This window comes from Phalangium opilio, unplaced genomic scaffold (genome assembly GCF_054372755.1).
Source record: "Phalangium opilio isolate 3A_F unplaced genomic scaffold, DU_Popi_V2 ptg000105l_1, whole genome shotgun sequence".
Taxonomy (NCBI): domain Eukaryota; kingdom Metazoa; phylum Arthropoda; class Arachnida; order Opiliones; family Phalangiidae; genus Phalangium; species Phalangium opilio.
In genome coordinates, this window is record NW_028324207.1 from 2,668,254 (window position 1) to 2,691,620 (window position 23,367).

A 23,367-nucleotide genomic window follows, 5' to 3' on the forward strand; every position below is an offset into this window, starting at 1 on the left:
ACTTGTTATTTATAGGAAAATAACGCAACTAGGAATAATAGACATCTTAGTAATATTTTTTTTATTATCACACATTACAAAATAGGGTTATTTTTCCGCTATATCCTTATTCCGGTAAGGTAATGAAGTAACACCATCTTCCAAAATATACCGTTTATCATCATAACACGATAACGCGGCTTTCTGAACTTTCAAGGTATAAAGTTCATGATTCTCAGACTGGAATCGATACATGGTCTCTGACGTACGTTTCCTTTTGAAAAGACAATTTTTATAGTCCTCGTGTCTTATTTTGTTTCTCAAAACAGTTTTACAAATCCGTTTCAAAGTTTCTTCCGTTTCACTCAACAAAAGACTATAAATTTTACAACGGAGCCCTACGTATTCGTGAATGGGCTTCCCTGAAGTTTCATCTTTGAACTTCCCCAACGCCTTTTTATTGACCTCATTGTAGAGAAAATGGTTCTTAGGATAATTGCTAAAGTCAAATTTATCACCGTCTCTTTCTAAATCTTTATACACGTTTTCCGTTCGAACTTCAATACAGAATGAATCAGTGTCGGTAAATAACAATTTCACACGATCATTATATACTTGCTTTAAGAAATTGAAGTAAAAATCGAACATGAGATGTTTTGATAATTCAAGAACAGAAAACCCTATGTAAATTGGTCTATTTAAAGCAATTTTTTGGGGCGCATGGAAACACCCACTAAATCTTTGTTAAATACCGTCACACTTTTAAACGAGAGTTGACTAACTTTCTTTAACAATGTTTTTTTCGTGTGAGCTAAATGAAATACTATTCTTTTCCTTAAATTTTCCATTGATTTACCAAATAACGAATTGACAATTAGCTTGAACAATGATTGTGTAAATTCGTCAGGCGCTAGCTTCCGCTGTTCGGTATTGAATTCAATAAACGGTCTAAGCCAACGCTCTTGTCTGAATTCTAACGCTCTATGTATTTTTGTTAAGACCATACCTTGTTGTAAGTAAATTTTAGATTTCTATAATGGAGAACATACTTCGTTTTAGACATTTGGTTGGGAATTAATTTTGGGTTTGATTCTTTAGGAGGTATGTTAAATTCTGCTAACACATCTTGACAATATGGTGAAAGTTGGGAACCTGAACGCTCAACCTTTCAGGAGCCAAAGGGAAATCCGATGTAAAAGCATGAATTTCCGGGGGGTAAAGAAGGTCGCATTCGATGATGTATCCTAGATTATTATCATCAGGTATTTTGGGGATTTTTGTCATTAAACTATTTAATTCCGATTCGGGGACCCACTTAAAACCGTCAATTGGTAAATAATCGCCTAAACTTGTTCCATATCTGAAATGATAGACTAACATTAACCCCTTGTAATTATTTTTAAAAATCGACAAGTAACTCACAGGTTATTACAATCCAGATAGAGAATGTAACTCGTTGGTTTATCATTAACATATGTTTGAGGAATAAGCGGGTTATTGGCAGCGGCGTATCGGTGTGTTATCATAGAAACTCCTCCACGGATTTCCGATTCTAGGAAGAGATACTGGTCGATGTCTAATAATAACTCTAGTTTCACCCCAGTTTTGAAAAGCATCGCTTGCCAGGCGTAACCTGGTACTGTTGAAAATATTACTTTCTAGTATTTAAGAACTACATTACCAACACCTTACGTGTGTACGAATGTAGAACATCGAGGTTGTAAAATTGAAAACATTTGTCTCTAAACTCGTTAAAAATATCACATAATTGAACACAGTCGGTAAGCACGTATAGATCATGGCGGTCACCTAGATATTTAAATGAATCCTTTAAAAACTTCAGCCTTTAGATTTTCTTGTTAGAAATAAAAAGCTATTACCCATATTTTTCAATTGGAATGTATTCCAAATTAATTTCACGTGTTCATAATCCTCTTCATCAATACTTTTATCCGATAGAGTACTGAAAAACGCTCCTTTATCCGGAAGCGCTGTCTCATCGAAAACCTTCAAGGAAGTTACGTATTCGTATGGATATGGTAATTTTTTTAATAGCAATTTCGCTTTGTCCTCTTCAAATAGGTTATTAAGAACCTTAAATTTTTCCGCCCCTTCTTTACCCAAATTCATCACGAGATTGGATAATGAAGTGTTTAGAAATCTAAAAACATTTACTATAATCACTTTTACCGAAGCAAAATAATGAAATTTCTTACCTAAATGAGTCAATAAATTGGATATTACTAAACGTAAACGAAATGTAACGTTCCGTGTTTGAGGGGATGCAGGACAGTTTTTCATTTTTGAAAGATCCAGCCTTTTGAAGAATTAAATGTAAATCATAGCTGAAAAATAGTGTTATGTTTTTAATCCTATTTTAGAATTTCATATTCAAACTATTACTTGGAGAGATTATGGAAGAATTTCATATTCAAACTATTACTTGGAGAGATTATGGAAAATACATGGTAGATATTTAGGGGGTTTGATTTTCAAATTACACGACGAATGCGCCGCTCCACGAAACTGACCAGTTAAATGACAATGATCACGTACTGGTCGGTCATCATCATCATCATCATCATCGGCGAAATTCTTCTTACAAACCCTAAAGTGACTTGAAAATTGAAACTCTTTCTCCTGTTTATCCGTCATAATTAGTGGAATATTTATAGACAGCATGTAACTATTAATGTCAGCCTCTATTAACATTCGTTTTTAGAAAAACACTAACAGCGTCCAATCCTCTGTTTAAAGGGGGCTTCAATTAGAACCGGTTAAAAGTAATTGGAAATTAAAAAATGTACCTGTAAACAAACGGTTTTGATGTTGTACCATCGCTACTCATAACGATGTATGCAAAACCGCAAGTGATATGTTGATTAATTTTATGCGTGTGCGAAACTTTGTTATCTTGTTCGGGGCCTGCAATCGGAGATAGAATAGATTCGAAATCGGCAACAACGTATCTCTGTATTTTTTCCCTCATTTTATAATTCCTAAAAGTAAATTCTTGTTCTTCCGGCATTTCTATTAATGTCGGCGCGTGTTTTTTACAATCGTCAATGTGTTTATCCCTTAATGTTTGTTTGGAAAATCTGTGTAGACATCTCCGACAATAAAATGTCGTGGCTTTCTTTTTAGTTAAATTAGAAAGAAGTCTCGATAAACTTTTAATAAGACAGAAATGTTTCTTTCTTCCTTTAGAAATTAGCAACAGGTCTATTTGACGCCGTTCTTCACATTCGTATTCACTGATGAACAAAGGGTAGACAAACTTTTCGAATCCGAAAATATTGATACTTAAATTGTTACGCTTTTCGAAGGAAATTAGCTCACTCGGTGACACTTTGAATGGACTTTTAATATTTCCCATGTCTATTTCATTCAAGTATCTCGTGTAGTTACTAACTCTTTCACTGTTGAATTCAACAGGATGTAATTTAGCTAGAATAGAGTATTCGAAACATCTCTCATCCTTATTTCGAATATTTATCAACGCTTTTTTTGATTTCAAAAACGGTGGTAGCTTGAAATATGACGCTGGTCTTAGCGGATGATATGATACGATATTTACTTGTAAAAACAGAATTTTGTTCAAAACCCAGTTGCTACCACCTTTCTGGAATTGTTCCAAAGAGTTCATAATTTTCTGAACACTTCTCTCTATTTGTTCATAAATCTCATCCTCGCTTAAAGTTGTATTTGTATAACCGCGAAAGAAGGGAAACTCTAAGACTTCCTGCGTTGAATTAACTAATTGTCGACTAAACTGAACATTAACCACAAGGTACCATTTAATACCTCGTCTTTCAGTCAAATGTTTCTTCAAATACGCATATATCGCTTCTCTATGTCTACTAGTAAACGTTAAAATATCAACTTCATTTCCATTCGCCTCTATCCGTGTTGTTACAAGAGCGTTACGTAAAATCGGAACTTCATTCGACTCTAAGTCATTAACTCCTGATTGATTTAAATTCCTTTCACTCGATGTGTTAGTACGTGAAGTACTAGGTTGATTCAAATTACCACGTGAAGTACTCGGTTGATTAGTTTTGCTAGATGGGTCCGCATCATCCTTCCCTCGATCGGGGTAATTCTTTCTCAGTTGTTTTAATCGTTTATGAATGGTTAAATGTTTTTCTAATCTGTAACAGCGGGAAAATGTCGCGCCACAAACTTTACAAGTTAATTTGTTTCTTTGATGAACTTCGCGTATATATCTATTTAACGATTTCTTATAACGAAACTCCCGATTACAATCCTGACAGATGAAATTCATGATGATGACTGAAACTTAAAGTGCGGGTCTTTTCTCGAGTAGGATGGTATTTATACATAATCGTGAGATAAATTTTCTTATGTCTTATATTCGCAGAGGGGTTTTTTCTTTTTAAATCACATCCCCTCTTCCTCTAATACTTTAAAAAATAATCCACATTTTAGTTTTATAGGTCAGGAAATCGAACTGTCCAGACACAATATATTCACACCACCCCCTGATCTTTACGTCGTAAAAAAATTATTTTTAAATCACATCTCCTCCTCCTCTAATACTTAAATAACCCACATTTTAGTTTTTATAGGTCAGGAAATCAAACGTGCCCGGAGGGGTTTTTTCTTTTAGGTCAGGAAATCAAACGTGTCCATTTTACACCCCCCCCCCCGATCTTTACGTCATAAAAAAAAACGGGGACGCCATAGAAAATACATAGTATGGGTTCCATATGGGTTCCCTATGGGAAATAACATGGTGGTACTCTGGAAAACTCCATAGCTTTAACATGGTGGTTCCTGAGTTAGAACCCCCCTTTTCTCACTACTAACGTTTCAAATCCCAGATATTTGCAGCGCCAAAGGGCACGTTTCAAATCCCAGATATTTGCGGCCCCAAAGGGCAGGTTTCAAATCCCAGATATTTGCAGCCCCCAAGAAACGTTTCATATCCCAGATTATGAGATATTTGCAGCCCCCAAGAAACGCTTCAAATCCCAGATATTTGCAGCCCCCGAGAAACGTTTCAAATCCCAGATATTTGCAGCCCCCGAGAAACGTTTCAAATCCCAGATATTTGCAGCCCCCGAGAAACGTTTCAAATCCCAGATATTTGCAGCCACCAAGAAACGCTTCAAATCCCATATATTTGCAGCCCCCAAGAAACGCTTCAAATCCCATATATTTGCAGCCCCCAAGAAACGTATCAAATCCCAGATATTTGCAGCCCCCAAGAAACGTTTCAAATCCCAGATGAGATATTTGCAGCCCCCAAGAAACGTTTCAAATCCCAGATTATGAGATATTTGCAGCCCCAAGAAACGTTTCAAATCCCAGATTATGAGATATTTGCAGCTCCCGAGAAACGTTTCAAATCCCAGATATTTGCAGCCCCCAAGAAACTTTTCAAATCCCAGATGAGATATTTGCAACCCCCGAGAAACGTTTCAAATCCCAGATTATGAGATATTTGCAGCCCCCGAGAAACGTTTCAAATCCCAGATATTTGCATCCCCCGAGAAACGTTTCAAATCCCAGATATTTGCAGCCCCCGAGAAATGTTTCAAATCCCAGATATTTGCAGCGCCAAAGGGCACGTTTCAAATCCCAGATATTTGCAGCGCCAAAGGGCACGTTTCAAATCCCAGATATTTGCAGCGCCAAAGGGCACGTTTCAAATCCCAGATATTTGCAGCGCCAAAGGGCACGTTTCAAATCCCAGATATTTGCAGCGCCAAAGGGCACGTTTCAAATCCCAGATATTTGCAGCGCCAAAGGGCACGTTTCAAATCCCAGATATTTGCAGCGCCAAAGGGCACGTTTCAAATCCCAGATATTTGCAGCGCCAAAGGGCACGTTTCAAATCCCAGATATTTGCAGCGCCAAAGGGCAGGTTTCAAATCCCAGATATTTGCAGCGCCAAAGGGCAGGTTTCAAATCCCAGATATTTGCAGCGCCAAAGGGCAGGTTTCATATCCCAGATATTTGCAGCGCCAAAGGGCACGTTTCAAATCCCAGATATTTGCAGCGCCAAAGGGCACGTTTCAAATCCCAGATATTTGCAGCGCCAAAGGGCACGTTTCAAATCCCAGATATTTGCAGCGCCAAAGGGCACGTTTCAAATCCCAGATATTTGCAGCGCCAAAGGGCACGTTTCAAATCCCAGATATTTGCAGCGCCAAAGGGCAGGTTTCAAATCCCAGATATTTGCAGCGCCAAAGGGCACGTTTCAAATCCCAGATATTTGCAGCGCCAAAGGGCAGGTTTCAAATCCCAGATATTTGCAGCGCCAAAGGGCAGGTTTCAAATCCCAGATATTTGCAGCGCCAAAGGGCAGGTTTCAAATCCCAGATATTTGCAGCCCCAAAGGGCAGGTTTCAAATCCCAGATATTTTCAGCGCCAAAGGGAACGTTTCAAATCCCAGATATTTGCAGCCCCCAAGAAACGTATCAAATCCCAGATATTTGCAGCCCCCGAGAAACGTTTCAAATCCCAGATATTTGTAGCCCCCAAGAAACGTTTCAAATCCCAGATAATTGCAGCCCCCAAGAAACGTTTCAAATCCCAGATATTTGCATCCCCCAAGAAACGATTCAAATCCCAGATTATGAGATATTTGCAGCCCCCAAGAAACGCTTCAAATCCCAGATATTTGCAGCGCCAAAGGGCAGGTTTCAAATCCCAGATATTTGCGGCCCCAAAGGGCAGGTTTCAAATCCCAGATATTTGCAGCCCCCAAGAAACGTTTCATATCCCAGATTATGAGATATTTGCAGCCCCCAAGAAACGCTTCAAATCCCAGATATTTGCAGCCCCCGAGAAACGTTTCAAATCCCAGATATTTGCAGCCCCCGAGAAACGTTTCAAATCCCAGATATTTGCAGCCCCCGAGAAACGTTTCAAATCCCAGATATTTGCAGCCACCAAGAAACGCTTCAAATCCCATATATTTGCAGCCCCCAAGAAACGCTTCAAATCCCATATATTTGCAGCCCCCAAGAAACGTATCAAATCCCAGATATTTGCAGCCCCCAAGAAACGTTTCAAATCCCAGATGAGATATTTGCAGCCCCCAAGAAACGTTTCAAATCCCAGATTATGAGATATTTGCAGCCCCAAGAAACGTTTCAAATCCCAGATTATGAGATATTTGCAGCTCCCGAGAAACGTTTCAAATCCCAGATATTTGCAGCCCCCAAGAAACTTTTCAAATCCCAGATGAGATATTTGCAACCCCCGAGAAACGTTTCAAATCCCAGATTATGAGATATTTGCAGCCCCCGAGAAACGTTTCAAATCCCAGATATTTGCATCCCCCGAGAAACGTTTCAAATCCCAGATATTTGCAGCCCCCGAGAAATGTTTCAAATCCCAGATATTTGCAGCGCCAAAGGGCACGTTTCAAATCCCAGATATTTGCAGCGCCAAAGGGCACGTTTCAAATCCCAGATATTTCCAGCGCCAAAGGGCACGTTTCAAATCCCAGATATTTGCAGCGCCAAAGGGCACGTTTCAAATCCCAGATATTTGCAGCGCCAAAGGGCACGTTTCAAATCCCAGATATTTCCAGCGCCAAAGGGCACGTTTCAAATCCCAGATATTTGCAGCGCCAAAGGGCAGGTTTCAAATCCCGGATATTTGCAGCGCCAAAGGGCAGGTTTCAAATCCCAGATATTTGCAGCGCCAAAGGGCAGGTTTCATATCCCAGATATTTGCAGCGCCAAAGGGCACGTTTCAAATCCCAGATATTTGCAGCGCCAAAGGGCACGTTTCAAATCCCAGATATTTGCAGCGCCAAAGGGCACGTTTCAAATCCCAGATATTTGCAGCGCCAAAGGGCACGTTTCAAATCCCAGATATTTGCAGCGCCAAAGGGCACGTTTCAAATCCCAGATATTTGCAGCGCCAAAGGGCAGGTTTCAAATCCCAGATATTTGCAGCGCCAAAGGGCACGTTTCAAATCCCAGATATTTGCAGCGCCAAAGGGCAGGTTTCAAATCCCAGATATTTGCAGCGCCAAAGGGCAGGTTTCAAATCCCAGATATTTGCAGCGCCAAAGGGCAGGTTTCAAATCCCAGATATTTGCAGCCCCAAAGGGCAGGTTTCAAATCCCAGATATTTGCAGCGCCAAAGGGCACGTTTCAAATCCCAGATATTTGCAGCCCCCAAGAAACGTATCAAATCCCAGATATTTGCAGCCCCCGAGAAACGTTTCAAATCCCAGATATTTGTAGCCCCCAAGAAACGTTTCAAATCCCAGATAATTGCAGCCCCCAAGAAACGTTTCAAATCCCAGATATTTGCAGCCCCCAAGAAACGATTCAAATCCCAGATTATGAGATATTTGCAGCCCCCAAGAAACGCTTCAAATCCCAGATATTTGCAGCGCCAAAGGGCAGGTTTCAAATCCCAGATATTTGCGGCCCCAAAGGGCAGGTTTCAAATCCCAGATATTTGCAGCCCCCAAGAAACGTTTCATATCCCAGATTATGAGATATTTGCAGCCCCCAAGAAACGCTTCAAATCCCAGATATTTGCAGCCCCCGAGAAACGTTTCAAATCCCAGATATTTGCAGCCCCCGAGAAACGTTTCAAATCCCAGATATTTGCAGCCCCCGAGAAACGTTTCAAATCCCAGATATTTGCAGCCACCAAGAAACGCTTCAAATCCCATATATTTGCAGCCCCCAAGAAACGCTTCAAATCCCATATATTTGCAGCCCCCAAGAAACGTATCAAATCCCAGATATTTGCAGCCCCCAAGAAACGTTTCAAATCCCAGATGAGATATTTGCAGCCCCCAAGAAACGTTTCAAATCCCAGATTATGAGATATTTGCAGCCCCAAGAAACGTTTCAAATCCCAGATTATGAGATATTTGCAGCTCCCGAGAAACGTTTCAAATCCCAGATATTTGCAGCCCCCAAGAAACTTTTCAAATCCCAGATGAGATATTTGCAACCCCCGAGAAACGTTTCAAATCCCAGATTATGAGATATTTGCAGCCCCCGAGAAACGTTTCAAATCCCAGATATTTGCATCCCCCGAGAAACGTTTCAAATCCCAGATATTTGCAGCCCCCGAGAAATGTTTCAAATCCCAGATATTTGCAGCGCCAAAGGGCACGTTTCAAATCCCAGATATTTGCAGCGCCAAAGGGCACGTTTCAAATCCCAGATATTTGCAGCGCCAAAGGGCACGTTTCAAATCCCAGATATTTGCAGCGCCAAAGGGCACGTTTCAAATCCCAGATATTTGCAGCGCCAAAGGGCACGTTTCAAATCCCAGATATTTGCAGCGCCAAAGGGCACGTTTCAAATCCCAGATATTTGCAGCGCCAAAGGGCACGTTTCAAATCCCAGATATTTGCAGCGCCAAAGGGCACGTTTCAAATCCCAGATATTTGCAGCGCCAAAGGGCAGGTTTCAAATCCCAGATATTTGCAGCGCCAAAGGGCAGGTTTCAAATCCCAGATATTTGCAGCGCCAAAGGGCAGGTTTCATATCCCAGATATTTGCAGCGCCAAAGGGCACGTTTCAAATCCCAGATATTTGCAGCGCCAAAGGGCACGTTTCAAATCCCAGATATTTGCAGCGCCAAAGGGCACGTTTCAAATCCCAGATATTTGCAGCGCCAAAGGGCACGTTTCAAATCCCAGATATTTGCAGCGCCAAAGGGCACGTTTCAAATCCCAGATATTTGCAGCGCCAAAGGGCAGGTTTCAAATCCCAGATATTTGCAGCGCCAAAGGGCACGTTTCAAATCCCAGATATTTGCAGCGCCAAAGGGCAGGTTTCAAATCCCAGATATTTGCAGCGCCAAAGGGCAGGTTTCAAATCCCAGATATTTGCAGCGCCAAAGGGCAGGTTTCAAATCCCAGATATTTGCAGCCCCAAAGGGCAGGTTTCAAATCCCAGATATTTTCAGCGCCAAAGGGAACGTTTCAAATCCCAGATATTTGCAGCCCCCAAGAAACGTATCAAATCCCAGATATTTGCAGCCCCCGAGAAACGTTTCAAATCCCAGATATTTGTAGCCCCCAAGAAACGTTTCAAATCCCAGATAATTGCAGCCCCCAAGAAACGTTTCAAATCCCAGATATTTGCATCCCCCAAGAAACGATTCAAATCCCAGATTATGAGATATTTGCAGCCCCCAAGAAACGCTTCAAATCCCAGATATTTGCAGCGCCAAAGGGCAGGTTTCAAATCCCAGATATTTGCGGCCCCAAAGGGCAGGTTTCAAATCCCAGATATTTGCAGCCCCCAAGAAACGTTTCATATCCCAGATTATGAGATATTTGCAGCCCCCAAGAAACGCTTCAAATCCCAGATATTTGCAGCCCCCGAGAAACGTTTCAAATCCCAGATATTTGCAGCCCCCGAGAAACGTTTCAAATCCCAGATATTTGCAGCCCCCGAGAAACGTTTCAAATCCCAGATATTTGCAGCCACCAAGAAACGCTTCAAATCCCATATATTTGCAGCCCCCAAGAAACGCTTCAAATCCCATATATTTGCAGCCCCCAAGAAACGTATCAAATCCCAGATATTTGCAGCCCCCAAGAAACGTTTCAAATCCCAGATGAGATATTTGCAGCCCCCAAGAAACGTTTCAAATCCCAGATTATGAGATATTTGCAGCCCCAAGAAACGTTTCAAATCCCAGATTATGAGATATTTGCAGCTCCCGAGAAACGTTTCAAATCCCAGATATTTGCAGCCCCCAAGAAACTTTTCAAATCCCAGATGAGATATTTGCAACCCCCGAGAAACGTTTCAAATCCCAGATTATGAGATATTTGCAGCCCCCGAGAAACGTTTCAAATCCCAGATATTTGCATCCCCCGAGAAACGTTTCAAATCCCAGATATTTGCAGCCCCCGAGAAATGTTTCAAATCCCAGATATTTGCAGCGCCAAAGGGCACGTTTCAAATCCCAGATATTTGCAGCGCCAAAGGGCACGTTTCAAATCCCAGATATTTCCAGCGCCAAAGGGCACGTTTCAAATCCCAGATATTTGCAGCGCCAAAGGGCACGTTTCAAATCCCAGATATTTGCAGCGCCAAAGGGCACGTTTCAAATCCCAGATATTTGCAGCGCCAAAGGGCACGTTTCAAATCCCAGATATTTGCAGCGCCAAAGGGCAGGTTTCAAATCCCGGATATTTGCAGCGCCAAAGGGCAGGTTTCAAATCCCAGATATTTGCAGCGCCAAAGGGCAGGTTTCATATCCCAGATATTTGCAGCGCCAAAGAGCACGTTTCAAATCCCAGATATTTGCAGCGCCAAAGGGCACGTTTCAAATCCCAGATATTTGCAGCGCCAAAGGGCACGTTTCAAATCCCAGATATTTGCAGCGCCAAAGGGCACGTTTCAAATCCCAGATATTTGCAGCGCCAAAGGGCACGTTTCAAATCCCAGATATTTGCAGCGCCAAAGGGCAGGTTTCAAATCCCAGATATTTGCAGCGCCAAAGGGCACGTTTCAAATCCCAGATATTTGCAGCGCCAAAGGGCAGGTTTCAAATCCCAGATATTTGCAGCGCCAAAGGGCAGGTTTCAAATCCCAGATATTTGCAGCGCCAAAGGGCAGGTTTCAAATCCCAGATATTTGCAGCCCCAAAGGGCAGGTTTCAAATCCCAGATATTTGCAGCGCCAAAGGGCACGTTTCAAATCCCAGATATTTGCAGCCCCCAAGAAACGTATCAAATCCCAGATATTTGCAGCCCCCGAGAAACGTTTCAAATCCCAGATATTTGTAGCCCCCAAGAAACGTTTCAAATCCCAGATAATTGCAGCCCCCAAGAAACGTTTCAAATCCCAGATATTTGCAGCCCCCAAGAAACGATTCAAATCCCAGATTATGAGATATTTGCAGCCCCCAAGAAACGCTTCAAATCCCAGATATTTGCAGCGCCAAAGGGCAGGTTTCAAATCCCAGATATTTGCGGCCCCAAAGGGCAGGTTTCAAATCCCAGATATTTGCAGCCCCCAAGAAACGTTTCATATCCCAGATTATGAGATATTTGCAGCCCCCAAGAAACGCTTCAAATCCCAGATATTTGCAGCCCCCGAGAAACGTTTCAAATCCCAGATATTTGCAGCCCCCGAGAAACGTTTCAAATCCCAGATATTTGCAGCCACCAAGAAACGCTTCAAATCCCATATATTTGCAGCCCCCAAGAAACGCTTCAAATCCCATATATTTGCAGCCCCCAAGAAACGTATCAAATCCCAGATGAGATATTTGCAGCCCCCAAGAAACGTTTCAAATCCCAGATTATGAGATATTTGCAGCTCCCGAGAAACGTTTCAAATCCCAGATATTTGCAGCCCCCAAGAAACGTTTCAAATCCCAGATGAGATATTTGCAGCCCCAAGAAACGTTTCAAATCCCAGATTATGAGATATTTGCAGCTCCCGAGAAACGTTTCAAATCCCAGATATTTGCAGCCCCCAAGAAACTTTTCAAATCCCAGATGAGATATTTGCAACCCCCGAGAAACGTTTCAAATCCCAGATTATGAGATATTTGCAGCCCCCGAGAAACGTTTCAAATCCCAGATATTTGCATCCCCCGAGAAACGTTTCAAATCCCAGATATTTGCAGCCCCCGAGAAATGTTTCAAATCCCAGATATTTGCAGCGCCAAAGGGCACGTTTCAAATCCCAGATATTTGCAGCGCCAAAGGGCACGTTTCAAATCCCAGATATTTGCAGCGCCAAAGGGCACGTTTCAAATCCCAGATATTTGCAGCGCCAAAGGGCACGTTTCAAATCCCAGATATTTGCAGCGCCAAAGGGCACGTTTCAAATCCCAGATATTTGCAGCGCCAAAGGGCAGGTTTCAAATCCCAGATATTTGCAGCGCCAAAGGGCAGGTTTCATATCCCAGATATTTGCAGCGCCAAAGGGCACGTTTCAAATCCCAGATATTTGCAGCGCCAAAGGGCAGGTTTCAAATCCCAGATATTTGCAGCGCCAAAGGGCAGGTTTCAAATCCCAGATATTTGCAGCGCCAAAGGGCAGGTTTCAAATCCCAGATATTTGCAGCGCCAAAGGGCACGTTTCAAATCCCAGATATTTGCAGCGCTAAAGGGCAGGTTTCAAATCCCAGATATTTGCAGCGCCAAAGGGCAGGTTTCAAATCCCAGATATTTGCAGCGCCAAAGGGCACGTTTCAAATCCCAGATATTTGCAGCGCCAAAGGGCAGGTTTCAAATCCCAGATATTTGCAGCGCCAAAGGGCAGGTTTCAAATCCCAGATATTTGCAGCGCCAAAGGGCAGGTTTCAAATCCCAGATATTTGCAGCCCCAAAGGGCAGGTTTCAAATCCCAGATATTTGCAGAGCCAAAGGGCACGTTTCAAATCCCAGATATTTGCAGCCCCCAAGAAACGTATCAAATCCCAGATATTTGCAGCCCCCGAGAAACGTTTCAAATCCCAGATATTTGTAGCCCCCAAGAAACGTTTCAAATCCCAGATAATTGCAGCCCCCAAGAAACGTTTCAAATCCCAGATATTTGCAGCCCCCAAGAAACGATTCAAATCCCAGATTATGAGATATTTGCAGCCCCCAAGAAACGCTTCAAATCCCAGATATTTGCAGCCCCCAAGAAACGTATCAAATCCCAGATATTTGCAGCCCCCAAGAAACGTTTCAAATCCCAGATTATGAGATAATTGCAGCCCCCGAAAAACGTTTCAAATCCCAGATATTTGCCGCCCCCAAGAAACGTTTCAAATCCCAGATATTTGCAGCCCCCAAGAAACGTTTCAAATCCCAGATATTTGCAGCGCCAAAGGGCACGTTTCAAATCCCAGATATTTGCAGCCCCCGAGAAATGTTTCAAATCCCAGATATTTGCAGCGCCAAAGGGCACGTTTCAAATCCCAGATATTTGCAGCGCCAAAGGGCACGTTTCAAATCCCAGATATTTGCAGCGCCAAAGGGCACGTTTCATATCCCAGATATTTGCAGCGCCAAAGGGCACGTTTCAAATCCCAGATATTTGCAGCGCTAAAGGGCAGGTTTCAAATCACAGATATTTGCAGCGACAAAGGGCAGGTTTCAAATCCCAGATATTTGCAGCGCCAAAGGGCAGGTTTCATATCCCAGATATTTGCAGCGCCAAAGGGCACGTTTCAAATCCCAGATATTTGCAGCGCCAAAGGGCACGTTTCAAATCCCAGATATTTGCAGCGCCAAAGGGCACGTTTCAAATCCCAGATATTTGCAGCGCCAAAGGGCACGTTTCAAATCCCAGATATTATCAGCGCCAAAGGGCACGTTTCAAATCCCAGATATTTGCAGCGCCAAAGGGCAGGTTTCAAATCCCAGATATTTGCAGCGCCAAAGGGCAGGTTTCAAATCCCAGATATTTGCAGCGCCAAAGGGCAGGTTTCAAATCCCAGATATTTGCAGCGCCAAAGGGCAGGTTTCAAATCCCAGATATTTGCAGCGCCAAAGGGCAGGTTTCAAATCCCAGATATTTGCAGCCCCAAAGGGCAGGTTTCAAATCCCAGATATTTGCAGCCCCCAAGAAACGCTTCAAATCCCAGATATTTGCAGCCCCTAAGAAACGTTTCAAATCCCAGATATTTGCAGCCCCCAAGAAACGTTTCAAATCCCAGATATTTGCAGCCCCCAAGAAACGTATCAAATCCCAGATATTTGCAGCCCCCAAGAAACGTATCAAATCCCAGATATTTGCAGCCCCGGAGAAACGTTTCAAATCCCAGATATTTGTAGCCCCCAAGAAACGTTTCAAATCCCAGATAATTGCAGCCCCCAAGAAACGTTTCAAATCCCAGATATTTGCAGCCCCCAAGAAACGCTTCAAATCCCAGATATTTGCAGCCCCCAAGAAACGTTTCAAATCCCAGATTATGAGATATTTGCAGCCCCCGAAAAACGTTTCAAATCCCAGATTATGAGATATTTGCAGCCCCAAGAAACGTTTCAAATCCCAGATTATGAGATATTTGCAGCTCCCGAGAAACGTTTCAAATCCCATATATTTGCAGCCCCCAAGAAACGTTTCAAATCCCAGATGAGATATTTGCAGCCCCCGAGAAACGTTTCAAATCCCAGATTATGAGATATTTGCAGCCCCCGAGAAACGTTTCAAATCCCAGATTATGAGATATTTGCAGCCCCCGAGAAACGTTTCAAATCCCAGATATTTGCAGCCCCCGAGAAATGTTTCAAATCCCAGATATTTGCAGCGCCAAAGGGCACGTTTCAAATCCCAGATATTTGCAGCGCCAAAGGGCACGTTTCAAATCCCAGATATTTGCAGCGCCAAAGGGCACGTTTCAAATCCCAGATATTTGCAGCGCCAAAGGGCACGTTTCAAATCCCAGATATTTGCAGCGCCAAAGGGCACGTTTCATATCCCAGATATTTGCAGCGCCAAAGGGCACGTTTCAAATCCCAGATATTTGCAGCGCCAAAGGGCACGTTTCAAATCCCAGATATTTGCAGCCCCCAAGAAACGTTTCAAATCCCAGATATTTGTAGCCCCCAAGAAACGTTTCAAATCCCAGATTATGAGATATTTGCAGCCCCCAAGAAACGCTTCAAATCCCAGATATTTGCGGCCCCCAAGAAACGTTTCAAATCCCAGATTATGAGATATTTGCAGCCCCCAAGAAACGCTTCAAATCCCAGATATTTGCAGCCCCCGAGAAACGTTTCAAATCCCAGATATTTGCAGCCCCCGAGAAACGCTTCAAATCCCAGATATTTGCAGCCCCCAATAAACGCTTCAAATCCCATATATTTGCAGCCCCCAAGAAACGTATCAAATCCCAGATATTTGCAGCCCCCAAGAAACGTTTCAAATCCCAGATTATGAGATATTTGCAGCCCCCGAGAAACGTTTCAAATTCCAGATATTTGCAGCCCCCAAGAAACGTTTCAAATTCCAGATATTTGCAGCCCCCAAGAAACGTTTCAAATCCCAGATATTTGCAGCCCCCAAGAAACGTTTCAAATCCCAGATATTTGCAGCCCCCAAGAAACGTTTCAAATCGCAGATATTTGCAGCCCCCAAGAAACGTTTCAAATCGCAGATGAGATATTTGCAGCCCCCGAGAAACGTTTCAAATCCCAGATTATGAGATATTTGCAGCCCCCGAGAAACGTTTCAAATCCCAGATTATGAGATATTTGCAGCCCCCGAGAAACGTTTCAAATCCCAGATATTTGCAGCCCCCGAGAAATGTTTCAAATCCCAGATATTTGCAGCGCCAAAGGGCACGTTTCAAATCCCAGATATTTGCAGCGCCAAAGGGCACGTTTCAAATCCCAGATATTTGCAGCGCCAAAGGGCACGTTTCAAATCCCAGATATTTGCAGCGCCAAAGGGCACGTTTCAAATCCCAGATATTTGCAGCGCCAAAGGGCACGTTTCATATCCCAGATATTTGCAGCGCCAAAGGGCACGTTTCAAATCCCAGATATTTGCAGCGCCAAAGGGCACGTTTCAAATCCCAGATATTTGCAGCCCCCAAGAAACGTTTCAAATCCCAGATATTTGCAGCCCCCAAGAAACGTTTCAAATCCCAGATATTTGCAGCGACAAAGGGCAAGTTTCAAATCCCAGATATTTGCAGCCCCCAAGGGCATGTTTCAAATCCCAGATATTTGCAGCCCCCAAGAAACGTTTCAAATCCCAGATATTTGCAGCCCCCAAGAAACGCTTCAAATCCCAGATATTTGCAGCCCCCGAGAAACGTTTCAAATCCCAGATATTTGCAGCCCCCGAGAAACGCTTCAAATCCCAGATATTTGCAGCCCCCAATAAACGCTTCAAATCCCATATATTTGCAGCCCCCAAGAAACGTATCAAATCGCAGATATTTGCAGCCCCCAAGAAACGTTTCAAATCGCAGATGAGATATTTGCAGCCCCCGAGAAACGTTTCAAATCCCAGATTATGAGATATTTGCAGCCCCCGAGAAACGTTTCAAATCCCAGATTATGAGATATTTGCAGCCCCCGAGAAACGTTTCAAATCCCAGATATTTGCAGCGCCAAAGGGCACGTTTCATATCCCAGATATTTGCAGCGCCAAAGGGCACGTTTCAAATCCCAGATATTTGCAGCGCCAAAGGGCACGTTTCAAATCCCAGATATTTGCAGCCCCCAAGAAACGTTTCAAATCCCAGATATTTGTAGCCCCCAAGAAACGTTTCAAATCCCAGATTATGAGATATTTGCAGCCCCCAAGAAACGCTTCAAATCCCAGATATTTGCGGCCCCCAAGAAACGTTTCAAATCCCAGATTATGAGATATTTGCAGCCCCCAAGAAACGCTTCAAATCCCAGATATTTGCAGCCCCCGAGAAACGTTTCAAATCCCAGATATTTGCAGCCCCCGAGAAACGCTTCAAATCCCAGATATTTGCAGCCCCCAATAAACGCTTCAAATCCCATATATTTGCAGCCCCCAAGAAACGTATCAAATCCCAGATATTTGCAGCCCCCAAGAAACGTTTCAAATCCCAGATTATGAGATATTTGCAGCCCCCGAGAAACGTTTCAAATTCCAGATATTTGCAGCCCCCAAGAAACGTTTCAAATTCCAGATATTTGCAGCCCCCAAGAAACGTTTCAAATCCCAGATATTTGCAGCCCCCAAGAAACGTTTCAAATCCCAGATATTTGCAGCCCCCAAGAAACGTTTCAAATCGCAGATATTTGCAGCCCCCAAGAAACGTTTCAAATCGCAGATGAGATATTTGCAGCCCCCGAGAAACGTTTCAAATCCCAGATTATGAGATATTTGCAGCCCCCGAGAAACGTTTCAAATCCCAGATTATGAGATATTTGCAGCCCCCGAGAAACGTTTCAAATCCCAGATATTTGCAGCCCCCGAGAAATGTTTCAAATCCCAGATATTTGCAGCGCCAAAGGGCACGTTTCAAATCCCAGATATTTGCAGCGCCAAAGGGCACGTTTCAAATCCCAGATATTTGCAGCGCCAAAGGGCACGTTTCAAATCCCAGATATTTGCAGCGCCAAAGGGCACGTTTCAAATCCCAGATATTTGCAGCGCCAAAGGGCACGTTTCATATCCCAGATATTTGCAGCGCCAAAGGGCACGTTTCAAATCCCAGATATTTGCAGCGCCAAAGGGCACGTTTCAAATCCCAGATATTTGCAGCCCCCAAGAAACGTTTCAAATCCCAGATATTTGCAGCCCCCAAGAAACGTTTCAAATCCCAGATATTTGCAGCGACAAAGGGCAAGTTTCAAATCCCAGATATTTGCAGCCCCCAAGGGCATGTTTCAAATCCCAGATATTTGCAGCCCCCAAGAAACGTTTCAAATCCCAGATATTTGCAGCCCCCAAGAAACGCTTCAAATCCCAGATATTTGCAGCCCCCGAGAAACGTTTCAAATCCCAGATATTTGCAGCCCCCGAGAAACGCTTCAAATCCCAGATATTTGCAGCCCCCAATAAACGCTTCAAATCCCATATATTTGCAGCCCCCAAGAAACGTATCAAATCCCAGATATTTGCAGCCCCCAAGAAACGTTTCAAATCCCAGATTATGAGATATTTGCAGCCCCCGAGAAACGTTTCAAATTCCAGATATTTGCAGCCCCCAAGAAACGTTTCAAATTCCAGATATTTGCAGCCCCCAAGAAACGTTTCAAATCCCAGATATTTGCAGCCCCCAAGAAACGTTTCAAATCCCAGATATTTGCAGCCCCCAAGAAACGTTTCAAATCCCAGATGAGATATTTGCAGCCCCCGAGAAACGTTTCAAATCCCAGATTATGAGATATTTGCAGCCCCCGAGAAACGTTTCAAATCCCAGATTATGAGATATTTGCAGCCCCCGAGAAACGTTTCAAATCCCAGATATTTGCAGCCCCCGAGAAATGTTTCAAATCCCAGATATTTGCAGCGCCAAAGGGCACGTTTCAAATCCCAGATATTTGCAGCGCCAAAGGGCACGTTTCAAATCCCAGATATTTGCAGCGCCAAAGGGCACGTTTCAAATCCCAGATATTTGCAGCGCCAAAGGGCACGTTTCAAATCCCAGATATTTGCAGCGCCAAAGGGCACGTTTCATATCCCAGATATTTGCAGCGCCAAAGGGCACGTTTCAAATCCCAGATATTTGCAGCGCCAAAGGGCACGTTTCAAATCCCAGATATTTGCAGCCCCCAAGAAACGTTTCAAATCCCAGATATTTGCAGCCCCCAAGAAACGTTTCAAATCCCAGATATTTGCAGCGACAAAGGGCAAGTTTCAAATCCCAGATATTTGCAGCCCCCAAGGGCATGTTTCAAATCCCAGATATTTGCAGCCCCCAAGAAACGTTTCAAATCCCAGATATTTGCAGCCCCCAAGAAACGTTTCAAATCGCAGATATTTGCAGCCCCCAAGAAACGTTTCAAATCCCAGATATTTGCAGCCCCCAAGAAACGTTTCAAATCCCAGATATTTGCAGCCCCCAAGAAACGTTTCAAATCCCAGATATTTGCAGCCCCCAAGAAACGTTTCAAATCCCAGATGAGATATTTGCAGCCCCCGAGAAACGTTTCAAATCCCAGATTATGAGATATTTGCAGCCCCCGAGAAACATTTCAAATCCCAGATTATGAGATATTTGCAGCCCCCGAGAAACGTTTCAAATCCCAGATATTTGCAGCCCCCGAGAAATGTTTCAAATCCCAGATATTTGCAGCGCCAAAGGGCACGTTTCAAATCCCAGATATTTGCAGCGCCAAAGGGCACGTTTCAAATCCCAGATATTTGCAGCGCCAAAGGGCACGTTTCAAATCCCAGATATTTGCAGCGCCAAAGGGCACGTTTCAAATCCCAGATATTTGCAGCGCCAAAGGGCACGTTTCATATCCCAGATATTTGCAGCGCCAAAGGGCACGTTTCAAATCCCAGATATTTGCAGCGCAAAGGGCACGTTTCAAATCCCAGATATTTGCAGCCCCCAAGAAACGTTTCAAATCCCAGATATTTGTAGCCCCCAAGAAACGTTTCAAATCCCAGATTATGAGATATTTGCAGCCCCCAAGAAACGCTTCAAATCCCAGATATTTGCGGCCCCCAAGAAACGTTTCAAATCCCAGATTATGAGATATTTGCAGCCCCCAAGAAACGCTTCAAATCCCAGATATTTGCAGCCCCCGAGAAACGTTTCAAATCCCAGATATTTGCAGCCCCCGAGAAACGTTTCAAATCCCAGATATTTGCAGCCCCCGAGAAACGCTTCAAATCCCAGATATTTGCAGCCCCCAAGAAATGCTTCAAATCCCATATATTTGCAGCCCCCAAGAAACGTATCAAATCCCAGATATTTGCAGCCCCCAAGAAACGTTTCAAATCCCAGATTATGAGATATTTGCAGCCCCCGAGAAACGTTTCAAATCCCAGATATTTGCAGCCCCCAAGAAACGTTTCAAATCCCAGATATTTGCAGCCCCCAAGAAACGTTTCAAATCCCAGATATTTGCAGCGCCAAATGGCACGTTTCAAATCCCAGATATTTGCAGCGCCAAAGGGCACGTTTCAAATCCCAGATATTTGCAGCGCCAAAGGGCACGTTTCAAATCCCAGATATTCGCAGCGCCAAAGGGCACGTTTCATATCCCAGATATTTGCAGCGCCAAAGGGCACGTTTCAAATCCCAGATATTTGCAGCGCCAAAGGGCACGTTTCAAATCCCAGATATTTACAGCGCCAAAGGGCACGTTTCAAATCCCGGATATTTGCAGCGCCAAAGGGCAGGTTTCAAATCCCAGATATTTGCAGCCCCCAAGAAACGTTTCAAATCCCAGATATTTGCAACCCCCAAGAAACGTTTCAAATCCCAGATATTTGCAACCCCCAAGAAACGTTTCAAATCCCAGATATTTGCAGCCCTCAAGAAACGTTTCAAATCCCAGATATTTGCAGCCCCCAAGAAACGTTTCAAATCCCAGATATTTGCAGCCCCCAAGAAACGTTTCAAATCCCAGATTATGAGATATTTGCAGCCCCCAAGAAACGCTTCAAATCCAAGATATTTGCAGCCCCCGAGAAACGTTTCAAATCCCAGATATTTGCAGCCCCCAAGAAACGTTTCAAATCCCAGATATTTGCAGCCTCCAAGAAACGTTTCAAATCCCAGATTATGAGATATTTGCAGCCCCCAAGAAACGCTTCAAATCCCAGATATTTGCAGCCCCCAAGAAACGTTTCAAATCCCAGATATTTGCAGCCCCCAAGAAACGTTTCAAATCCCAGATATTTGCATCCCCCAAGAAACGTTTCAAATCCCAGATATTTACTTTTTTCAAAACCCATTTTGAATCCAAGATATTTCCATTATTTCCAATTCGAGATATATCTAAACTAGATTAAATTCCTACTTATTTGCAATATCAAAATCTATTCAAATCCTTATATCTCAAACATGTCTACTCATAATAAACATTGCCATGAAACAAAGATTTCAAACCGCTATTTATATTTTTCAAACAAATTGGAATGGAGAAGTTACGTCTGGCGTGGCTTACAAGGCCAAGCCTACCGTACCACGATATTTAAATATTTAAAATATATTGAGCATTAATAGTACAAGTTCTTACGAAAATACTTTGCTTATTTCACTGCCTCCTATTCGTTCTACAGTAGTTAGTTTGTTTACACATAATGTTGAATTGTTTGAACTTCCATCGACATCAGCGAGAAACGAAGGTTTCTGTGTTCTAACTAAGAAAGCCGTATTTACGTTCCGAGAGCGCATTAAGGCTTCTCAGAGAAGTCCGCACTTCTCTCGGAACTTCATACTTTTAATTTAATTGAATTTAATCATTTTGAAGTCACTTTCATTACAATATAATCTAATTTCAACCCGTATTAAGCGGCCCGGTGACAATGGAGTACCACCGTGCCGCGCGGTCTTCCTAGAAATGGAAACGAAGAAATTATTGCTGAGTAACGTAGAGACTAGAGAGAGAGAGAGAGGCGAGAGGGGAAAATCGAGGAATGGCGATTCGTCAGCGTGCTTGCCAAAGCAGGGGTATTTTCATAGACATTAGAATGTATCTCTATGGGTATTTTAGAAGGGATAAGACACATTAGCTAGAAAAGCATTACACTTCCAGGGCTCGACATAAGGCACTAGTCAAGGCATTTGTCTACTAAAAAAAATGCCTTGACTACTAAAATAAATCGAAATATGGGGGTTCACTAGTCAACTTGGCTAGTAAAAAAATGTCCCAAATATTCGTAAACCAAGTGTCTCACTAGTCAGTGACTACTAAAAAAAATTGGGACTGGGGGCTCACTAGTCAGGCTGACTACTAAAAAAAATATCCTTATGTAGAGCCCTGTACACTTCTCGTCTCCCGTGCAGGGTAGGAAATAAGACAGGTTTACAAGTCCAAAACCAGTTTATTTATTCCAAAACTTGGGGTCAGTGGTCCCAGAGGCCACTTTATTAATTATGGTTTTTGGAAAAAATAGACGGTGGGACCAGTTTATTAATTCTGGGTTCCTTATTGGAATTTTTCTAGCTCAACACATTTTCTCCCAATTCTAGTTAGTACTAGAAGTTAGTACTTCTTGGTTACAACTTCCCTACAAAAGTTTTGCAGTCTATTGACTATTGATCTTGTCTATCGTCTATACTCTAGACTGAGTCTCTTGTGGTCGACAGTCTTGATCATAGCCAGTACTAGTTGTCAGTAGTCGTATCAGTATCACGCTAGGAAATAAGACAGGTTTACAGGTCAAAAACCAGTTTATTAATAGCTTGGACCACTTTTTTTATTCAAAACGTGAGGGTCACTGGTCCCAATGACTAGTTTAGTAATTCCTACTTTTATTAAAAATTGATATGGGGACCTCTTTAATTATTTTCATTTTAACTTAAATTTCGACCCTAAGCCGAGAGAGATTTTTAAGAAGAGAGAACGACCACAAGTCCTGGGACCAGTAGAAAAATAAATAGGGGAAGGGTCACTGGTCCCGGGACCAGTTTCATATTTTAGACATCAGGGGTCACTGGTCCGGAGGACTAGTTCAAAAATAAACCTTATTTTCAAGCCTGATCAGTATTAGTAATATACCAAATACCGCGTAAATTACCGTTTATATCTTACCGTAATTTTACAATGGTAATTTACCGGTAAATTACCATTGTAAATTACCAAACATTTTTACTACGCATTAAATGTTCATTTTACTCTTAAATGATCAATTATTTCTGTGTTTACTTCCAAAATGACTCACCAGGCGCTATTCGCTAGCCAGTACCAGTGTGGAAAATAAGGCGGGGGCACAGGGCAAATGACCAGTTTAAAAATTGTCTCGACCAGTTTAAAAATTAAATCAGAGGGGGGGTCAGTGGTCCATGGGAAC

At 42.8% G+C, this 23,367-nt stretch overlaps 3 protein-coding genes across 3 annotated transcripts; all 3 read right to left on the reverse strand.

Annotated features, from left to right (window-relative positions):
- Window positions 1–35: 35 nt before the first annotated feature.
- Window positions 36–2,509, reverse strand: LOC149625241 (uncharacterized). Its single transcript, XM_089852042.1, has 6 exons — window positions 2,383–2,509; window positions 2,196–2,324; window positions 1,860–2,140; window positions 1,672–1,788; window positions 1,402–1,618; window positions 36–1,339 (listed from the first exon to the last, which is right to left on the reverse strand). Exons 1-6 carry the CDS (start codon window positions 2,406–2,408, stop codon window positions 1,096–1,098), a joined length of 1,014 nt encoding a protein of 337 aa, XP_089708168.1. The 5' UTR covers window positions 2,409–2,509; the 3' UTR covers window positions 36–1,095.
- Window positions 88–1,042, reverse strand: LOC149625242 (uncharacterized). The gene is made up of 3 exons (XM_089852118.1): window positions 1,029–1,042; window positions 762–960; window positions 88–597 (listed from the first exon to the last, which is right to left on the reverse strand). Exons 1-3 carry the CDS (start codon window positions 1,040–1,042, stop codon window positions 88–90), a joined length of 723 nt encoding a protein of 240 aa, XP_089708244.1.
- An 81-nt stretch (window positions 2,510–2,590) lies between the features above and the next one.
- LOC149625243 (uncharacterized) lies at window positions 2,591–5,644 on the reverse strand. The gene is made up of 2 exons (XM_089852041.1): window positions 2,787–5,644; window positions 2,591–2,726 (listed from the first exon to the last, which is right to left on the reverse strand). The coding sequence occupies exons 1-2, from the start codon at window positions 4,262–4,264 to the stop codon at window positions 2,675–2,677; spliced, it is 1,530 nt and encodes a 509-aa protein (XP_089708167.1). The 5' UTR covers window positions 4,265–5,644; the 3' UTR covers window positions 2,591–2,674.
- Between the last annotated feature and the right edge of the window lie 17,723 nt (window positions 5,645–23,367).